General features: G+C 41.1%; 1 protein-coding gene across 1 annotated transcript; it reads right to left on the bottom strand.

The window, feature by feature from the left end:
• Positions 1-486: 486 nt before the first annotated feature.
• On the bottom strand, positions 487-19402 carry LOC145716795 (band 4.1-like protein 3). Its single transcript, XM_081801579.1, has 3 exons — positions 19078-19402; positions 14507-14704; positions 487-10928 (listed from the first exon to the last, which is right to left on the bottom strand). Exons 1-3 carry the CDS (start codon positions 19303-19305, stop codon positions 10812-10814), a joined length of 543 nt encoding a protein of 180 aa, XP_081657705.1. The 5' UTR covers positions 19306-19402; the 3' UTR covers positions 487-10811.
• Between the last annotated feature and the right edge of the window lie 2034 nt (positions 19403-21436).

Here is a 21436-nt window from a genome sequence, read left to right as displayed (position 1 = left end):
AAGGATACTCAGCCAACCATAATCACGACTTAATGGCCCCGTGGGCTCAGGCACTCCCAGTGCATAAGCTAAGGGTATGGCAAAAAGGGACCAGGACTGGGTGTAGGGAAGAACCTGAGGGTGGGGTGAGGGGAGATTTGACAAAGCTCTCCCCACTCCCAACTTTAAATGTTCCCCAGTATTCCCCAGGGCTCTGCTATTCATGCTCTTCTTAGTCATTGACTATCCACACAATCTCATTCACTCCCGTATCTGATTTAGTATAAAAGATAATGGCTCTCGGGGTGCCTGGGTGGCTCAGTCGTTAAGCGTCTGCCTTCGGCTCAGGTCATGATTCCAGGTCCTGGGATCGAGCCCCGCATCGGGCTCCCTGCTCGGCGGGAAGCCTGCTTCTCCCTCTCCCACTCCCCCTGCTGCATTCCCTCTCTTGCTGTGTCTCTCTCTGTCAAATAAATAAATAAAATCTTTAAAAAAAAAAAAAAAAGATAATGGCTCTCACAAAGCCTAACAGTCTGCCTTCTCTTCCAAATGCTGAAAGATATATCCAATTGCAGTAATAGACTGCTACTTTCATATTCCAGGCACTTTAAATTCAATAGTTCTGAATTAAATTCATTATCTTCCCCTATAAACTTTTCTCCTTATATTCTACATCCATCTATGCAGTCACTCAATCCAGAAATTTGGAAGTCATTATAAGTTATTGTCTCTTACGGCTATCCCTATCCCCAACCTACATCCAATTAATCAACTCTGCTCGTTTTCAGATAGTTCTTTAAAATCCATTCTCTCCTCTCTATCCCACTGCCCCTGCCTTGGTTCTAGTCCTTAGCATCTCTTGCCTGGTTTGCTGTAAGAGCTGCCTAGTGTCCCTGTTTCAAGTCTCTTCCTCTTCAATTACTATTTCATAGAAGTATGTTTTAAAAACACAAATGGCCAAATAGCTCCCCTATATAAAATCCCAGAAACGCCATCACTTCTTGCAAGAGGCAGAATTCTAAGATGGCCCCAAGATTCCCTGTCTCTCTGCTGTATACACCTTGCACAATCCCTGGGACCATGAATAGAGTGGATCTCACTCCCACGATTAGGTTATAGTCATCAGCTATATACCACAGTTGACCTTAAGATAGGGACACGATCTGGGTGAGCCTGACCTAATTGTGTGAGCCCTTAAAGGCAGAGTTTTCCCAGGCTGGTAACATAAGGGGAGGCAGACAGATTTGAAGATCCGGGATTCAAAGGGAGGGAGGTTCTCTGTTGCTGAGACAGGGAGGCTTCATAGCAAGTACCCAAAAGCAGACTCTAGCCAAGAGTGGTCCTCAGCTGACAGCCAGAGAGGCAGTGGGGACCCCAGGCCCACAACCAGGAGAAAATGAATTCTGCCAAGAGCTCAAAGGAGCATGAAGGTGGCTCTTCCTTCATTCAGCCTCCAATTGAAGATGCAATCAGTGAATAACCTCATTTCTGCTTTATGAGATCCAGAGCAGAGAACCAGCCAAAAAATGTGGGATGAAAAGTATGTGTTGTTTTAAGTTGCTAAGTTTATAGTAATTTGTGACTCAGCCCGAGAAAATCAAAATATCTAAACAATACCCAAGCCAGTTAGCACATCAAACCCATCCTCCCTGATGGGTCTTTGGTCTTCCTTTCCAGCCTCATCTGTCTCATGTGTCCTTGATATTTCAACTATATTCGATGCTCACTCTTCACATTTCTTTACCTGTTCAAGCTCTATCTAGAATTATGTAAATATCCTGAGCATAATTAGAATTACATTGGAAATTCAAAAATAAATAAGATAAAATACATAAATGCCATTGGTCTTTCGGTTGCCTTACAATACCACCACAGGGACGGTCAGCCAATATTCTCTAATAATTAGTATCTACCTGCCAAATAGTGACACACATGCTTACCATTTTTTTTTAATATTTTATTTATTTATTTGACAGAGACAGAGAACAAGAGAGGGGACATAAACAGGGGGAGTGGGAGAGGGAGAAGTAGGCTTCCCGCCAAGCAGAGAGCCCGATGCGGAGCTCGATCCCAGGACCCTGGGATCATGACCTGAGCCGAAGGCAGACGCTTAACGACTGAGCCACCCAGGCGCCCCCACATGCTTACCATTTTTAACAATATGAACCAGCATTGAGAACAACTTAACTCCTAAGGAGGTATTTACAACCAGCTAAAGGTTTGCAGTTTTGCTTTTTATCATCAGCCCTGTTTCAAAACCTAGATCCTGAAAGAGAAAGAAGAGTCCAGGAAACATTCCTCAAACAGCCACTCCCAATTTCTTCAAGCAAGAGAGAAGTTCTCGACGGTAGTAGAGGATCTGTCCCAACACGAAAAGGAAGTGAGCTGGGTAGGTTCATTTCTCTCCTTCTTTCTGGCTACTTCTATTGTGTCCTTAGTTATTTAATTAAAACCCAGCATACCACAGAATTCCTAATATGATAAGAAGCAAACAAACAAAAAACCCTCTCATACCCTATACTTGCTACAGAAGGGCAAAGAAAGGATGACCTGAATATTTGAAGACACTTAAAATAAAACTGAACAGTAAAGAAGCCTCCTGAAATACATCACTCAGAGTCACTAGATAAGAAATCAGAAAATACAGTCAGTTGAGGCTTAGTCAAACTAGAAAGAATGTTCTGCGCCAACTTCCAAAGGGACTCGAGATGAAGGAAGAACAGGGTGATGTTGTCAGGCCCCTTCCATAACAAACTTTTCCTGCCTAATTTGAGGGAGTTCATTACCGAAGCCAAGGAACACCACAGCTCCTTGCTCACCATAAAATGTGAGTCAGTTCAGGATAAGAGACTAACACTGAAAGCCAGAAATGGAGTGTGTATAATTATTTTCAGAACATATTCAGGCTTGTAAAACACCTACTGATTTCTGACACCACAGTAACAGCACCTTAGCTGCGTCTTCCATCTATTCTCAGCAGGTTCAAGCCGGGCAGTGGGAGAAAAAGCAAATTTCCTGTTTTCCAGGTCCTTTCTCATTCCTCACAAGCTTCCAGGTAACTGGTTTAGTTGTTCTTGCTGTTATTTAAGACTGGACTTTTTTTAGAGCGGTTTTAGGCTCCTAGCAAAATTGAGAGGAAGGTACAATGATTTCCCACATACTCCTTGCCGCACACAGGCACAGCGTCCCCCGCTAGTAATATCCCCCACGAGAATGGCTAGCTCGTTACAATCAACGAACCTACACTGATTCATTATCACCACCCTGTCCAGAGCTTACATTGGGGTTCACTCTGGGTGTTGTACCTCCTGTGGGTTTGGACAAATGTACAGTGACGTATCATGAGGAATACTCTGTCCTCTGTGCTCTGCCTGTTCATCCCTCTATGCGCCCCTCACCCCACCCCATCCTCTGGCAACCACTAATCTTTTACATTCTCATAATTTTGCCTTTTCCAGAATCTCATACAATTGGAATCATACTGTACGTAGCTCTTCCGACTGGCTCCTTTCACTTAGCAAAATGCATTTAAGGTTCCTCCATGTCTTTTCCTGGCTTGATAGCTTATTTCCATAGCACTGAATAATATTCCATTGTCTGGATTACAACACAGTGTGTTTATCCATTCGCCTACTGAAGGACAAAAGCAAATCTCTAAACAGTAGAGAGATTTCCATTTTTATATTAAAGTAACTACCACTCTACAGAGTATTTTTAGTTATATTCTTATAGACAAGGCCTAGAAGGATATACTTTATGCTTGAGGGGGTGGAAGTTCCATAAAGTTAGGGAAGCTTTCGAATCTGCTGACCACTATAGGCCTGACAGGGTCCCTGAAACCTGCAAGCAGTCTGCATCCACTCGTTACCACTCCCAACCACCCTGAGAGTTCTGGTTTGCAGATGAGAAAACAGAGGACTTCAGGGGATGAGTGACTTACAAATGGCAAAGCAAAGATGTCACAGTCTATTGCTAGCTACTATGATATGGTGCTCCCCAAAGTTAAACACCCTTAGGCTCTAAATTCAATTCTTTATAGAGTCGATTGTGAAAGCTTATTCCACAGTACCACAATCCTACAGTCTGATTTGATTCATGATACTTCCATAGATATTCATATGTTCACTACATAGCATCTACACCTTATGCGTTTCACCAACACACTTCTAAAAGCCTGCATGAAAGTGATCCTTTTAACTGATCTGCTGGTTCCACGACTCAGTGAACGGATTCAAAGGAAAATTATAGTTCAACATTTCTACTGTTCTGTCTTTAATGAACCCTCACGTTTTGAGTAGCACAGCATAAAAACTGACAGGGCAAGTTTCTCGGCAAAAGTCCCCAGCTATTTAAGCAAGTTAAAATTTGTCAAGGCTGAATCTAATTTTTCAGTTCACATAAGAATTTTTAAATGGCCCTCTCTTTATTGGAGTGACTTGTACTAGACACCCTGAGCACATCTGTCTGATACAGAAAACTTGAGAGAATGAGTAAATGTGAGAAAAATATAAAACCTTGGCAAGAAGGACGAACAATTTGTTATTCACGTATTGGTAGCCTCAAATGGGGCTTACATTCAAAGCTAAATGCACTATTAGCCTTGAAATAAGTGCCCAAATTGGCTGCTGTAATTTATTAATTGTGGCTGCAATAAAGATTAGCCACAGTGTATGTCACTAACAAAAAAAAAAAGAAAGGGCATGTATTCAATATCACTATGAAACATCTTAGCAGAGCTTTCTCCCCTATCTCATTATTTTTCCCATCTCCTACTGAATTATTTAATTGCCATATCCAAACAGCAAACATGACTGAGCTGAAATACTACTGAGATTTTCCCTTCTCCCTCTGCTATAAAAATTAACAAGATCACAACAATAATAACAACACAAAAAGGTATTTATTCACATATACAACTTAATATCTCCTTTTGAGTTGAAATTCTTCAAAGTAACATGGCACCATATTGACCTCCCTTCACATGCTAACAGGACACTGGACCATAACACACACGTACCAGCCAAACCCTGAAACCAGGCACTGCCTGACCATGTGCTTCATTTTCCGACTGGATCAGCCAATGTGTAGATGCCAGGAGTCATGTAAAAACTAGTTCATTATAAATAATTTACCCTGTCCCTACAAAAGGCCTGCATTCTCATACTGTACTCCAGTCTTCCCTGAACCTACTTCTATATTTTGTTGGAAATGTGGATGGGCACACACACATGTGCACACACTCACATTTTGGGGCACTGAATTAGAGTTCATGTTCTCCTCCTGTACTCTAAGAACCTAGGATTCTACTGGTCTTCAACTCTGTATTCAAAAAGAGGTCACAGGTGCTGTTCTTAGGCCTCTGACCTAGGAGACAAGGTCAAAAGACACCTGCCTCTGAAACTGAAGGTAATCCAGGAAAGTGGTATCAAATTCAAGAGACTATCACACCATGTAGAAATGGTCCCAGGTTATTACCCATCTATGAAAAGATTTTCTAATCTTGTGGCTGATACCAGTAGTCTCCCTCCTAAACTTCCTTTAGGGCCAAGACTATTTCCATGAAAAGAAAGCCATCAATTTAAATACTAACTAAGGGGAGACGGGCTATAATCTTGAAAATTATAACCTGTCTTTCACGGGGGAAATGCTGTAATTATAAAATGAACTGGCAATTGATCAGGAAAATTGAACAAAAATCACAGTAGAATGAAAAACTGCTTCTCTCCGGAAGGGATGGCGAGGGTCTTCAGTTTCAACTGGCCTTTTCACTTTGAGCTGGACTGTGGTAATGGTAGAACTTACCTAAAATTATTCTATATTAAGGCAAAGAGCTGAGCCAAGCCTGAACTTTGTTCCATATACCAATTTAAAGAGCCTCTGTATTATATCTCCAGCTCCTTTCCTCTTCTTCAAGAATGAAACAATGTTGCTTCTAAGTCCTACACTTCACATAGTACCTTATCTCATGAGAGTATAACCAGAAGCAAAGGCTTGGCAATCGCTTTCAGAAATTAGGTTTAAGAAGTTTTGAGAGAATGAATTCTTTCCATAGACTCAACCTGTCTCTCTCGGACAGGATCTGTTCAAAGCCTCAGAGCCCTTTTGTTCCCAGGGAGGCCTAATTAATCCACTCCAGGTCTAGAGTCAAGCTGCCGGTTTATTAAAAGAGACACCTATTAGGGTGTCTATTGCAGATGTGCTTCACGGAAGTTTCAAAGCCTTCCAGCCACCACCAAAGGGGAGGGAAGGAGAGAAAGAAAGGAGACAAGAAAGTGAACAGAGGAGACACTTTGGTGGTCTTGTTTCCCAACTTACCCCAAAACCACATACATTAACTACAAAATTTAGAAAAATCAATTTTGATGTCAAAAGCTTACAGAATTACAAATAAAAGAGATATTCAAGAATCTGATGTATTATTAAATAATTTGAAAAGTAGATCTTTCTCCTTCTTTTCCTCTTTTCATCCCACTATTTCTCAAGCCCAAACTGGAGGTAAATACTATGTTTTGGTTTGCTCCTTCTACAGCTATAGACTTGGAATGTTTTTGAAGCTGCAGTGAAGAGATCTCTGGAGCAGAGGGAAGGAGATCCGGGTTCTTGGCCTTCTCTACCCGTTCTAGGCTGTGGGTCCTCGGGCACACCATTAACTCCATTAACTGCTCTGGGCCTATTTCCTCATCAGTGAAATGAGGTAGAAGACAAAGTCATTTCCAAGGTCCCTTTCAGATTTAAGATTGTGTGACTCTATGAGTAAGACAATCCTCTTTTAAGCTTCACATCTGACTCATTTGGTTTCCAGTGCCTGGAACATAATAGGCCCTCAAGAAATACTTTATATGAAAGCCTCTGCAAAATTAACAAAACTCCCTGGGAAGGGGGGGCGGTTTGCACACAGTGTGATGTTAGTTTTACAGATTGAAATGGTTATAAACAAACAGAAAAAAGAATTTGCATTAAGGCAAATAATAATTAAAACTCAAATGATTCACTTCCTTTTTTTAAAAAAATACTTCAGTGCCTACTCTGTACACACTGATTAATGTATTCTGGAAAATACAAGGACTTTAATGAGGTATCTAAGTGATATGTCGAAGCTGTAATATAGGTCCACGGCTAGGAAGACCCCTGAAACAGCTGGGCCAGCTCAACCTATGTGAATGGGAGGTTCTGGTCACCACACAAGGGACCGACAGTCCACCATATCGGGAGACTCCTCCTGAGGAGGGAAATGAGCAATGTCTTGGTCTAACGTAGGGAAGCACTTTCTTAGCTTTCAGGGCCAGGACTGAGTTACAGGGGGCGTGAGCTGCACTCAGCATGTGGAAGCACACCGGGTGCTAGGTGGGATGGCTGTCCGTCTGTCACACCCAAGAATGGCACTTGGAGTAACAAGTGTTCTCTCTTTTACATGGTCTTTCCCTAAACCTCAAATAAAGCTTAAATCTAGTGTGCTAAGGGGAATTACTTCTGGAGAAGCAGTGAAGAGAGCAAACCTTCCCCTGAACTCAGAGAAAGGTGTCAGTGGTTGACCCACCATCTCATAAGGGTCTGTGGCCATAAGGCCACAAACAGAGTAAAGGAAGTTAAAAGATTCTGTCCAGAGCACATGTGACAACTCTCAGAGATAAAACTGGGGAAGATTCGGAAGGAGGTGACATTTAAGCAAGTAAACTAGACACAAGAACATGAACTATAACCTGAAATTTTAATCACAGGCTGGGGAGAAGTAGAAAACTAGGATTATTTTTCAGCCTGAAAGACTGTTTCCTTCATTAAACAACAGGTAATGAACATTTGTCAAAATCAAGCCCTGTGGGGTAAGCAGCACAAGATACCCAAGACTGCTCTCCGGAGCAGGTGAACGGCCCGCAGAGTGGGGTGCGTTGTGCTTGTGACTCCCACCTGCCTGCACGCAGAGCAGGCAAGCTTATTTCATCAAATCAGCAACACGAGGGGATCAGAAAACACAGTGGGAACGTGAAGAGTGAGAGAAACAGTAATGTCAAAAAGCAAACCTAGCGTTTCAGCATCACAACATTAGACCACGGACATGCACCAAACGACTCTCTGGTCAGGCCTTAACTCTACTGACAATGGGCAGTAAAAGCCAAAGAATTCCTCAGTGATTTTTGCCTTTGACACAGCATCAAACCCCCAATGTGTACAGATGCTCAGATTCCAAGATTCACTCAGCTTCCGAACCCCCACCTGGTCCAGTGACATACTGCAGGGTTTGATCACTTGATTTCTTCACATTCATACTCCTAAATTTTAACCTTACTATTGTTTAGAGGGTTTAACAGACCATGTCTACACTGATGATGGACTATGAGAATTTATTACTTTTTAAAAATGAAAACCAGGAGAAAAGATTTAACAATTTTGCAAGCCTCAATGAGGACAAATCTGAACACCGTGGAAACATTTAGTACTGGTTATGCCAGGTAAATGAGAAGGTGTGTGTTAACAGTGCTTGTGTTCCTACAGCTGCACCCAAAAGTCATCACACAAGGAAACCAAGTTAATTAAAGTCTTTTCATCCTCAGGAGGCCCCAGGGGCATTGGTCTTCAAGCAGGAGAGCTGCTGCCCCTGGACTGAGGCCTTCAGTTACAGCACATGACAGATGGTATGATGTGGTAAGGCGTTAAGTTGAACAGAGACCCACTGAGAGGTTAAAGCGGAATTTACACAATTACACAGACTCAAAAATTCTGCGATTTAATGCAGTGTTGAATGAATGATACTTGTACTGGTTTGGAAAAAATCCTTATTTTCTACTTTTTCCAATTAATTATTATTTCTTAAAATCTGTGAAAAGTAACAGGTGCTCTGATCAGCTTTGTTGGATTATGGCAATTCTATTTGCTGTCCAGTCAAGGACTTCCAAAGCAACTATAAGGTACTTTAATCACATAACCCATACAAATTGGAAAATTCAGACATTGAATTTGTTTTTCCAACCAAATCCCAGTAAGTGGAAATATGAAATAGAAAAATGAATTGGACAGTTAATTGAATCATGGGCAAGACAGAGCATTTGGAAATTTTTTAAACAGTCCCTTCCTGACAAATGGTTAGTGGGTAACAAAAAGCACATTTAGGACATGGTGCCATAAATTTTCTTACCCTCTCTGGTTCCTTAGAAGCATCTCTATGGCATCAAGAAATGCTTGTTGGAGCTAACTGCCCTGTGTCTGTGCTTGCTTGGGATTCTGAACCATCCTGGAGTGACCTGAATGATACTCAGTCATGGAGCCCATTCAACCAGTGGACCTCTGGACACAGCCAAACCTGGGGGCCAGGCTTTTATGGTTTCACTGTTGCACCTAAGTAGCTCCATTTGATTTGCCCCAATCTGGATAGAAACCTCTCTCCAGTGTGGCCGATTCACTGGCATTTTCCCTGGAGGTATTAGTTCTGTGTGGATTTAACTGGGTCCATAAACACTAAGTCTCCCTCACCATTGGATCAGCAATATTTAGGGGCTAAATGGAGTGAGGTGGAGTTTCATATGCATAGAGAAACACAGCAGGTTCCTCGTAAGTCACACCTGCAAGGTAAACCCTCTATAGCTTTTCCAGTGATGCACTAGACTCCTCACCCAATCGGGGTTTCTTGGGGGAAAACAAATCAAACTACGCCATAAAACAGCTTGAACATTTTACAAAAGGAGCAGCAAACTTGTATTACGAAATATGGTCTCAAATTTCAGATCATGTCTGACTTATTTTCCTAAAACCAAATCAGACTAGATTAGAATGGTGCCCAAACAAGAGAAAACATTTCTAATTGGATGGTCATTAGGAAATACATTGTGTGCTAATCAGTCAGACCGAATGAGTCCACAGAACACAGAAGCAACGTGACTAAGATGTGGTGAGCACAATTTCCTTCACTGCATGTGACTGGGATATTTTTCTTTATTTTCTCTTTTAAAATTCATGTCCAAGAAATAAACAGCACCCATGATAGTAAACTGGCTACAGGAAGTTGCTGGTGTTCTCTAATGGGCCAACAGTAGTAAGAAGGGAGTAGCAGTATTAGTAATTCTGCTGGGCATACATGAAAATAGGGTAGCATGTAAACATTTGCCAAACATATATATCAAGATGCTTAAAAGATGGTCTTCTCAGAAGATCTTTTCTTCTATTTTACTCATAATGAAATTTTCTTATATTTTAGATGATCAAGACTTAAGAGCTTGAAAAAAATTACTGAGGAAATAGTCAAATGGAAAAACACTGAGTGCTACAATGATCTAAGCCTACTGTTGAAGGGAAGCATGAAAAAGCCAGCATGAGTGGAAAAGGCTTCTATCTATACATGAAGAGAGAGGAATTGAACTTAAGGGTTCAGTCACTGGGGTCAGACGTCAACCAATCCTGTATCTTGCTTTTTCAGGTCGCTGGCTCTGTCTCACTGCAGCACCATGCGGCGAGGGGAAATGCTACCCTGTGGTTTCAAAAAAAGAAGAGAGAACAGGGCTGTGCTAGTCGTGCATACCCGCATGCGTATGAGAGTGTCTGTGTGTGTGTGTTGACAGGGGGTCCTTTATATGTGACTATAAATTCTCATGATGAAGTCATGGCAGAGGTGAGCTTTGTTGATTTTGATGGTGTAGTCATAAAGGCATCAAATAAGCCATGGGGGAAAACACTTAGGTATAGAGATTTCATTAAAATGCCTTTTTTGATGCCTTACTAAATGCAAAAAAAGTTACATCTGTTACTTTAACATCTGTTAATTTCCTTAATTCACCTACAACTGTATGTGTTGGGGACAGGAATTAGGGAGGCAATTCTGCTTTTTCAATTGAGATTTTTGTGTGTCACTTCTCTCCATGAATCTTAGATAGGAAGGGGCACTGGAAGTTGTCTGGTCTAAGATTGCATCTGAGGGGCTGATGGTTTCCATAAATGCACCTACAGTTTCTGCTGGAATCCTCCTACAGAACACATATCACAAGGTTGACAGCAATAATTTAAAACATTTGTTTTCTGTTTGCTTAAAAATCAGACCTCCCATAACTTCTACCTTAGTTTTACTTTCTATACCTTAAACAATGTATGTTAAGACATTCAATGCCAACTTTTCCAACTAACTGGAAGTAGCTATCCTCTCCCCTCCAAATCTAGAAGGGGACAAGTGGAAATTTTTTTATTTAACACGTTCTATTTCTCTAATCATTCTTCATAAGAGGTTTCCAGATCACTCACCATGCTGTAACTCTCTGCTGAAAAAGCTCAAGAGTTCAGTTATTCCATTAAATAGCTACCACTTATTAAGAATGTTATGTTGCAGAAAGGGTTTAAATTAAGCACCTGCTTTAATCTTCACAATAATGGCTTTTTGAGGCAAGTATTTTCACCCCCATTTTTCTGGTCAGGAAACCAAGGTTCAGAAAGCTAAAGTTCCTTGAAATCACATGGGTTACAAATAGATAAATCTGTTTTCGCACCTGGGTCTGGTGGCTCCAAAGAGCGCTTTCCCGTATGAACTCATGAACAAGACGCAGGGGATGGGATCTCTCCGGCCCAGGATCTGGGCACTGGCCACATTCAGGGAAACCACACGCTGCTTTTCCACAGAAGCCACTGTGACCGCATGGAAGTTTCTGACAGCTACACCACACCGCTGGTTAACGCTGAGTTTGTAATCGACTTGAACCCAAAGATTACTTTCACCCAAGCTGTCATTAAGTCTGACCACCCCTTCCCCCAACACATTTACAGAGTGAAGTCTGGCCTCCCGTCCTGCTAAACATTATCCTGCTACTTTGTTTCCATGTCACACACTGTCCACTTCATGAGAAACCCAGATTTTGGCACATGGGCTCTTAGTCACTTAAAAATACTGTTCAGCGATTTGTTATGCGTGTGCCTTCATCCAAGACGTTGATAAAAACTCTGTGTAGAGGAGAGCGAAACCGAAGGACACCTTCCCTAGGGCAATGTTTTTCAACCACCATTTACCTACTATACCCCATGTGCCCTGCCAGCCAAGGTTTTATGTTCCACAGTTTGTATCTAAAGTCCACAGGCACTTTGAATATGCGTTTTTAGCTATATCTTGTTGCCACCTTGAGAACCATATAGCTGATTCACAATCCATTTTTCTTATTCAACCAGTCATTACCATGCCCAAATTTCTCTATTTTCTCCACAGGTATGCTAGTCAGTAGTGACCACATTTTCTTCAACTACCAATGTCTGTTGTAAAACTGAAAATACTCTGCTGGCCAAGGATTTTGTGTCGCAGAAAAAGATTCTTCTATCAACTTTAGGGTGCCTGGGTGGCTCAGTCAGTTAAGCGTCTGCCTTTGGCTCAGGTCATGATTCCAGGGTCCTGGGATTGAGCCCTGTGTGGGGCTCCCTGCTCAGCGAGGAGTCTGCTTCTCCCTCTCCCTCTGCCCCCTGCTCCTGCTTGTGCGCTTTCTCTCTAATAAATAAAATCTTAAAAAAAAAAAAAAGAATCTGTAAACTTTATAAAAAATTATTATAAAAGAAAATAACTGACCAAAATTGCCATGTCACTCAAAATGTTCACAGTGACATTAAAAGTAACACTGAATTATATCCAAAGTTAATTACAACATAAAAATCCTGAACTCTACAAAAAACACAGATTGTATCTATTACATATTTGAAGCATGGGATATAAATTAAGTTTAACATGATCAACATTTACATGTACCTCAGTCAGCCCTGAGGCATTTATTCCATCCACACAAAACACTATAAACTTTCTTCTAGATTCTTTTTAGAAAACTCTGGTAGCCATGACTAGATGACTGCAGGTAATCCTATTTATTCCATTAATAATACAATCAACAGAAAGACTCTCCTCAAAATTAAGAAAAAAGCTTCACTTAGATCAATTTTTCAGAAAGTGGATCCACCCTGGAAAAATACAATCTCTCTCATGGTTACAAAAGTCCTTTAAGCTTCAGAGTAAAACCCAGGTAGGAGTACATTTTCGGATCTCCCAATTTCCAGAATAAATCTCTAAATCAGTAATTGGACACTTTGAACTCAGAAATCAGCCAAAATCAAAGCCAAAAAAATGTAAAAGATGGATCTGTGCATGGCACACCTTAGGCAGGACCCTCAGAACATGCCTTGCCCTCCCTGCAGCAGCCCATCAGTATTTGTCAGGTGACAGGGTGACAAAAATTCTATCGATTAATATAGGATACGGTTAACTTTTAAGAATTTCTTTTCAAAAAATCCTTTTTTCCTCTATGTTCCTGCAAATCTAAAATTAGTAAACCAACCCCATCCCCACCATAAATGACATTATCAACACGAAATGGATTTGAATCTCATGACCCAAGAAAAGGACTGGGTGCAGAACTGCATTATGTCACATAGAACAGGAATGATAAGGGGTTGTAGACAGAGAAAGCAGAGAGGGGTGAATGAGGAACATGGGAAATCAGGCGGGCTTGGTGCTGACGGGGTCTTCGGAGGACTAGAAAGCAGGACAACACATAAACACTGCCTGTGGCACCCGGGAGAGCCACGCAGCACACAGAGCAGAAGAGGTGAACTGTGTAGACATGTGATGGGAGGGGCTGGTGGGAAGGGCTGCGTGATGTCCCCGCGTGATGAAGGGCAGGCAGCTGAAGCAGGAGGAATAAGCTCTTGCAATGAAAACGTTCAATCTGAAGCTGAATCACCTTGCTGAAAGAGCAAGCTGCCCCCTCTGAGCTGTGGGGAGAAGGCGCCGTGGCTCCTGCACACCCAGACCCACTCTTGTGGTTTCAGTTCACGCCCTGTGTGTGTGTTCTCCGTGACATGTGGAGAATCCACCCGTCTCCACTGCTATGGACAGGTTCGTGTTGTTCTCATTTGCTAACTTGGTCTTGCCAAGCATTTCTGACAAAAGTCATTCAACTGCTCCTTCTCTGAGAGGAATTTTAGTTTTCTTTACAAAAAGAACAAAGGATAGTAGACCCCTTTACACTCAGGCTGCAATGCCCACCGTGATGTACATTTAAAAAATTACTCTAAGAGGAGGACATTCACCGTTCAAATGATCCTACCAATCTACCAATGCTATGTACAGAAATTTACAAGTTCATACCAACTAAAAGTTGCAATGATTCAAATACAAAAGATATTAAATAATTTAAAATAGAAAGAGTAAAATTATTTGAATAGAAAAAGTAAAACTACTCAAGTAGAAAAAGTAAATTCATTTAAATGATAGTTCATAAGATATTGAAGAAAAGCCTGATTTTTAAGGCCCCCAGTTTTTTTTTCCTACCATGGAAAGTGTTAGAGATTTTTTTTTTAAATTAAGATCACATTTTTCTTTTGATTGTAACATTTTGGAGACATTATAAGTACTTTTAGTAATTTGATCTCCTGTTAGAGACTTTGGAAAGAATTTTGTATTTAGAAACTGGGTCTGAATAACTTTCCAGAGTTCTGAAAACAAGAACGCATCTTGTATGTCTCATACCAACATTCTCCAGTTCTCAATACCTGGGACAAAAAAGATTTTTAAATATGCACTCACCTCCACGTCACAGGTATATTCTGATCCATCCAGAAGTATCACTTTGCACTGCATGCTTTTAGGCTTTTTGACAATCTTTAATGGAGATCGAGATAGTTTACTGCTAGATGATTTCTGAGAAAGTTTATCGTCTTCCAATTGCTGATATTCGAGCTGTTTTGCAGCCCCAGCAGCGAACTCCCGTTCCTTGTCAGTGACCTGTGAAGAGCAAACAATGAACAGTTTTCACTGCAAGACAGGAAATAAATATTGCATTGCTCAGGCAAGAGCAAAACCCTTCAGACATAGGCTTTCCTATTTCCCAGAGCAGGAGAGATGTCTGCATCAGGAGACTGAATGGACAAGTATGCATACATGGATATTTATAATGCTAATGGTTTCACCTAAACAACTTCTGCCATTTAAATGTACCAACGGGGCTGCATTTCAGTTTGACTTGAGGGTTTAATTTAGAAGCACGGAGTTAGCAAATGCCAAGACTTCACTAAACAAAGGAGGATACAAATGGACTCCTGACATTTGTAAAATGTAAAAGGCGTTAGACAGTACAGGTCTTTAAAATAAATCATTTAGATTTTATCTACTGTACTCTATTTTCTTCATTCACTGGATCCTTCTATATTCTATGACCCACAACACCCCATATACGTATAAGGTATCTTACAAACTTTAAGGCCTAGAGAGCTTCAAGTATTAATCTTCTCAGTAATTTTACAACTGTTACAGCTCTAAATCAATTCAATGAAGCCAGGAGCACTGAAATTCATCACAAAGTAATCCCCTTAATCTGTTTCCCCCCTCACTGTAATGAGCCAGTGTAAGAGCAGATCACATCTGTCCAAAAGCTTTAATCTGCTTTCAAAGCACAACAATGTAGTCCAAGCTAGACTCAGAACTGCAGAATATGTCCTGAGGAACAGTTAATTCTCCCTTGAATCAATAAATACCCTTGGAAATCTCTCTGTGCAACTATTCTCTTTACACCCCCCTGGCTTTATATATGTGTGTGTTTACATACATATATTTCATTGAAGTACAGTTGACACGATATTACAAATAGTTTCACCTGTACAAAATAGTGATTAAACAACTCAATACATTATGCTGTGCTCACCGCAAGCGTAGCTAGCATCTGTCACCATACCCTCTTCTGTTAAATGACCACCAATGGTATTAATGTGCAAATTCAACTCATGGACCAGATTATCATTTCCACTAGTCTGCAAATGCACACTGACAGACCAAAGAAAGACATGTTGCAAAATTCAGTTTAGGCCCCTTGAGTGAGCATGAAATTTCTTCTCTCACAAACATACTATCTTCCTAGTAGCTAAAAGCACATGACCTTGACAATAAAGGTTTATTTAGATTTATCCCTTCAACTTTCCTTTCTTATTAATGGCTACAATTTTATGACACTCTAATCACAAAGTTATCTTCTGGTATATTTATTTTGGATTTTAGGTATGAATTTCTGCTTTTATAAAGTCATTTTCTATCTGGTTTTCCCTCCAAATTATAAATACAGTCCTTTCCTCCACTACTTTACACAGGAATTCAGGGCAAAGTTGTGAGACATTCTGCAGAATAAAAAGACCAATTTGCTGAGTGAAGAGACCATGAAAAAATTGAAAAAACAACTTCAAAGGCCAAAATAGTTGAGAAGGCTAGAGGTAGCTAAAACAAGTAAATAAAAGAAAACCTGCTCTGGCAACTTGGTCCAACTTTTTTTTTTTTTGACTATTAGTTTTTCATATCAAAGTATTAAAATGGTGCTGCAAAAAAGTCAAACAATTCTGGTCTTAAGCTAGTTGAAGAAGTTTAGTAACCTTGGAATTTTTTTTAAGATTTCTTTATTTTACTGAGAGAGAAAGAGAGAGGGAGCGTGCATGAGCAAGCATGGGGAGAGGGGCAGAAGGAGAGAGAGAATCTCAAGCGGATTCCCCACTGAGGGCAGAACAAGACACAGGGCTCAATCTCAGGACCCTGAGATCATGACCTGAGCCGAAATCTAGAGTCGGCCGCCTACCTGAGCTACCCAGGCACCCTGGTAACCTTGGAATTTTATATCATATATTTGTAAGTGCTTATAACTCTTTAGCTCTTTTTTTTTTTAAGATTTATTTATATTAGGGAGAGAGAGTACAAGTGGGGGTAAGGGCAGGAGAGGGGGAGAGAGAATCTCAAGCCCCAAGCCTGGAGGGGTGGGGGCTCGATCTCAGGACCCTAAAATCATGACCTGAGCCAAAACCAAGAGTCAGATGCTTAACCAACTACAGTGCGGTGCCCTAAGACTTTTGCACTTTTAATTCACATTTTCATTTCATTACAGGCAAAGTCAACAGAAGCTACGTTTTTATTTAAATCTCACTACCTGGAATCAACTTTTTCTCTGTATTGAGGAAGATGAAATTTCATTTTTCCTCTAATAAAATAAAAGTATCTGTATGAGACTAAGCTTTCTGGGCTACTTAGAGGTCAACTCCAGACACCCCTGAGACCACCAGTGTTCAAAGGGAGGTGTTGTTTCCAAAACATTTAAAGCACGAACCCATCAATGAGCCTCTCATGCACATATTTTCAACAACTTCAGAAGAGCAGACCAAGGACCTCAAATGAAACATCCATTGTAGTCACATATAATTCATTACAATTTAAAAATATCAGTATCGGGGCACCTGGGTGGCTCAGTCGTTAAGCGTCTGCCTTCGGCTCAGGTCATGATCCCAGGGTCCTGGGATCAAGTCCCGCATCGGGCTCCCTGCTCTGCGGGAAGCCTGCTTCTCCCTCTCCCACTCCCCCTGCTTGTGTTCCTGCTCTCACTGTGTCTCTCTCTGTCAAATAAATAAATAAAATCTTTAAAAAAAAAATCAGTATCAACCCTTTTGGTAAATCCTCTGTTTCACTGAATCCTCATGACAGCTCTGGGAGGTAGGTATCTAGGTCTCCTTACCCTCATTTACACATGGGAGAGAAAAGGACAAAGGGTACAGTCTCCACAAATTTCCTCCATAAAACTAGTACCCTGGAATTCAAATCCAGCCAAGCCCATGTTTTCATCGTCATGGACTACTAAAATGTACTTCATTTCACCTCCAACATAACTGGGCTCCTAGCCTGAATCAAGGAGACAAGAGCAGAAGAACCTGAGAAAACGATCTTTTCTGATCTCTTCATCTTGTGAACAAGGAAGCTGAGGCTCAGAGGCTGAATGTGTTCTTGGAGATCCCTAAAATATCTAGGGAAGAGGCAGGATTAAATAGTTCTCCTGGTTCCGCAGCCAGTTACCTTTCCCTCAAAGGGCTTTAGTATCATTTCTCTCATTTTGTTTCAGACATCTGATTTCCAGAAGATAAAACACATGTATCACGTCTCGGCCCAGAAACTCTTTCTTCTGTACAATTATCTCCCACTCTCACATTTATTTCATTTCAGAGTTAAGAGGAAAGAACGGGGGAAAAAAAAATCCAGTCTAGTAATTTTAAATTGCTGAAGGTTTAAAAACAATCAAAACACCACAATCCTCACATCTCCAAAAAAATAAACGGTGAAGGAAAACCATGATGACAACAATGGCCCCTTAGATTTTGTTTAATAAGCTGGAAGGATAACCTCCAGCTCCCCATCATGAAACATTTTATATCAGACACAGCATCTATTTACAGAACATGAAAATAAATGTTATTTTTAATACTGCTTAAAAGCAGAACATAAATACCATGGGAAAAGAAATAATCAGGTTGTAAACATAGTTTAATGTTATAATAATGTGTTGTGCCTTCCAAAGAATTTCACTAACATGCTGATTTCGTGTCTCTTCTCTCAACATCCTGTACAATTTCTAGCTTGACACATATACTTCCAACCTAGAAAAAGGTCAATCGTTTGCAGGGACTGCCAGATCTGCTTACCATAGCATGAGTTGGTACCCTAACACATATTGATTTCAGTTCGAAGTTTCAAGCCAAAATAATTTAAACATGGATTCATTCAAAGCCCAAGTATAAACCATGCTTTATATTTTGTATGAAAACTTTTAAAAGAAACAGTCACATTACATGTGACAACTTAAGTATGTCTAGATAATGCAGCTGAACATACACGCACATCAGGGAGGGAAAGAGACCCACCTGAACATTCGCTAAAAGTAGCTGGCAACATTAGGATCAGAGTGACCCCTGGGAAGAATCAAAAGAGCTCTAACCCCTAAGCATGAATAAAAGTTAGCCTAATTAAAGCCACTGGTGTGGTGTCTAGCATTCCTGTAAACCCAGTAAAACCAATAACCTGCAGTACAGATTTCAGGGTGGGTGTAAGTGCTTTAATCAAATGAGGGAGTTACCAAGCAAGGTTGTGGAATGTCATTCACTGAAAGTCTTAAAATAGCGTAAATTTCCATCTGCCTGGGACCAAGAGGGGTAAACAGATGACCCCTCATAGTTTCCTCTAGTGCTAAGAGACCAAGGTCAGCCCCGACCCTGGAAAAGGTCAGTAAACATTCCTGAATTGGGTTTCTGGGTGATGCTAGCAGGTGCGGGGGAGCCGGTGGCGGCCTGGGTCCTGGGGCTCACCTCCTTCCTCACAGGGGTGCTGTGCGCCGCGGCCTCGAACTGCTCTAGGGCCTGGTGCTGCTCCTCGCCGCTGGGTTCAGGCCCTGGGCCCTGCGGCGCCCCCGCGTGCCCCTGCGCCCCCGCCGCCTCCTGGGGCTCGGCCTCCTGCTCCGGCTTGGATTCCGAGTCTGAGCCAGATTCGGTCGTCATGGTTGATTGTTCTGCAAACAGAAAATGGCAAGGTCCCATCACTCGGTGTAATTACCTTCGCTAGGCACAAAAACTAGGATGCTACCTATGGTGAAAGGCTGCACAGAACCACAGTAAAAAAAAAAAAAAAAAAAAAAGGGGGAAACGTGCATGCAATCCAAATACGGTCCGACTGCACAGCCCTAATAGGCGACTTCCATTTACCACAAAGATGGTTCAAAGTGAACATTTAACTAGAAGCCAAAACTTATTTGTAATGATCACAGGTTTTATTCCTATTAGGTTTTTTGCCATAGATGGCCATAAAATGACATTAAAGTAACGGCCTAATAATTACATAACTTAGACACATTTAATTTCAGAAAAATGAATCTTCCGCATCAGCTGGATCTATATTTTAATCTCTGGGAAAGATGATCTAATAATGGAAGTGGATTTTTTTTTCTCCTTCCCTCTCTCTTCCTATCTCTACCCAGGGCCCCTGCTCCGCCTCTGGAACCCCTGAATCTATCCATTCTTCCATAAGCAAGAGCCCTTCCTCTGCTTTCTCAGAACCCTGTTAGCCCCTTTTGAGTGAACAGTGACAACTACATTAGAGGCTTCCTCGGTGACGTGGGACGGGTCCCACACTGGACAAGCCCTGGGCGGGGCTGGAGGGAGGCTGGGAGCCTCATCTCTCCCTCCTTCACCAGTGAAAAGTCACAGCTTCTTGCTGGCTTCCTCCTGTTTCCCCTGACAGTTGAAAGAGGAGTTTGTCTCGGCTCATAAGGGACTCACACAACAGAGTTTAATATATAATCTTCTCTTACACCTAAAAACACCTTCTAAAATAGAACCGCCACCTTGTAATGGTTTGCTAGTCAAGACATGTAAATATTTTGTGCCTTAGTTTCCACATCTGCCAAATAAGGGAATTGAACCTGACCATATCCAAAGAACTTAGTTTCTGGGGGTTCCTTTCTCCCCCTCCTAATGGGCATGCTGCTATGCTTAAAGCAGTTTTGTGCTCGAAACAGCAAAAGAGGAGCTGTGCCTGCTGCTACCATGGCATTTTAAGTAATTTCTTATCTTAGAGAGATGGTAAATTATCTCAAACCAAATATCCCAGCCTGTCCTATGATTTCCCTTCCTAATTCTAATTTTATGGTAAAAATACAAGGAACAAAGGGCTAGTGTAATACTCTAAGCAAATGATACGCCCGTTAATATAATACAGAATTATGCAAACTACTACTCCATAGTAAAATCACCATTTAGTTCTATCTTCACAGCACACGCTGGGAGTATGTTTAATAACTTGAAGAAGAGGGAACATACAAATACCAATCTATGTTATAAACTAAATGCTACATCCATGTTTCCTATCTAGGGTTCCTTTTTACAATCACCAGCTATTCTTTCTGTTGAATAAAAGACATATCAACTTGGCATATGCTCAGTTGCCCAAAGCATATGTAAATATCAAGACCAAACACTGAACAAGATAGTGATCCAAATAAAAGGAACACCTTTCCTTTTTTCCTTTTACATTTTAGATTTTTAAGCAAATCTTGAAAGTAAATACTATATTCTCTTTTGTATGATTTTACTAGAAAGTGTTAAGTCCAGAGAAAAGACAGAGAGGAGGAAAGGTGGTGTTATGGTGTAATCCAGAGCCTATAATCAAATTCGACCTTTTAAAGGGAGAGGGTCAATTTTTATTTTATTATGTTATGTTAATCACCATTTTTGGTGTTGTGTTCCATGATTCATTATTTGTGTATAACACCCAGTGCTCCATTCAATATGTGCCCTCTTTAATACCCATCACCAGGCTAACCCATACCAGGCTAACCCGCCCTCCCCTCTAGAACCCTCAGTTTGTTTCTCAGAGTCCATAGTCTCTCATGGTTCGTCTCCCCCTCCAATACCCCCCCTTCATTTTTCCCTTCCTACTATCTTCTTTTTTTTTTTAACATATAATGTATTATTTCAGAGGTACAGGTCTGTGATTCAACAGTCTTACACAATTCACAGCACTCACCATAGCACACACCCTCCCCAATGTCTATCACCCAGCCACCCCATCCCTCCCACCCCAACCCCCACTCCAGCAACCCTCAGTTTGTTTCCTGAGATTAAGAATTCCTCATATCAATGAGGTCATATGATACATGTCTTTCTCTGATTG

The sequence above is a fragment of the Leptonychotes weddellii genome, chromosome 13, assembly GCF_054177405.1.
Source record: "Leptonychotes weddellii isolate Sample4059 chromosome 13, ASM5417740v2, whole genome shotgun sequence".
NCBI classification, from domain to species: domain Eukaryota; kingdom Metazoa; phylum Chordata; class Mammalia; order Carnivora; family Phocidae; genus Leptonychotes; species Leptonychotes weddellii.
The sequence above is the reverse complement of the archived record's forward strand: the minus strand, read 5'-3'. Positions and strand labels throughout refer to the sequence as shown.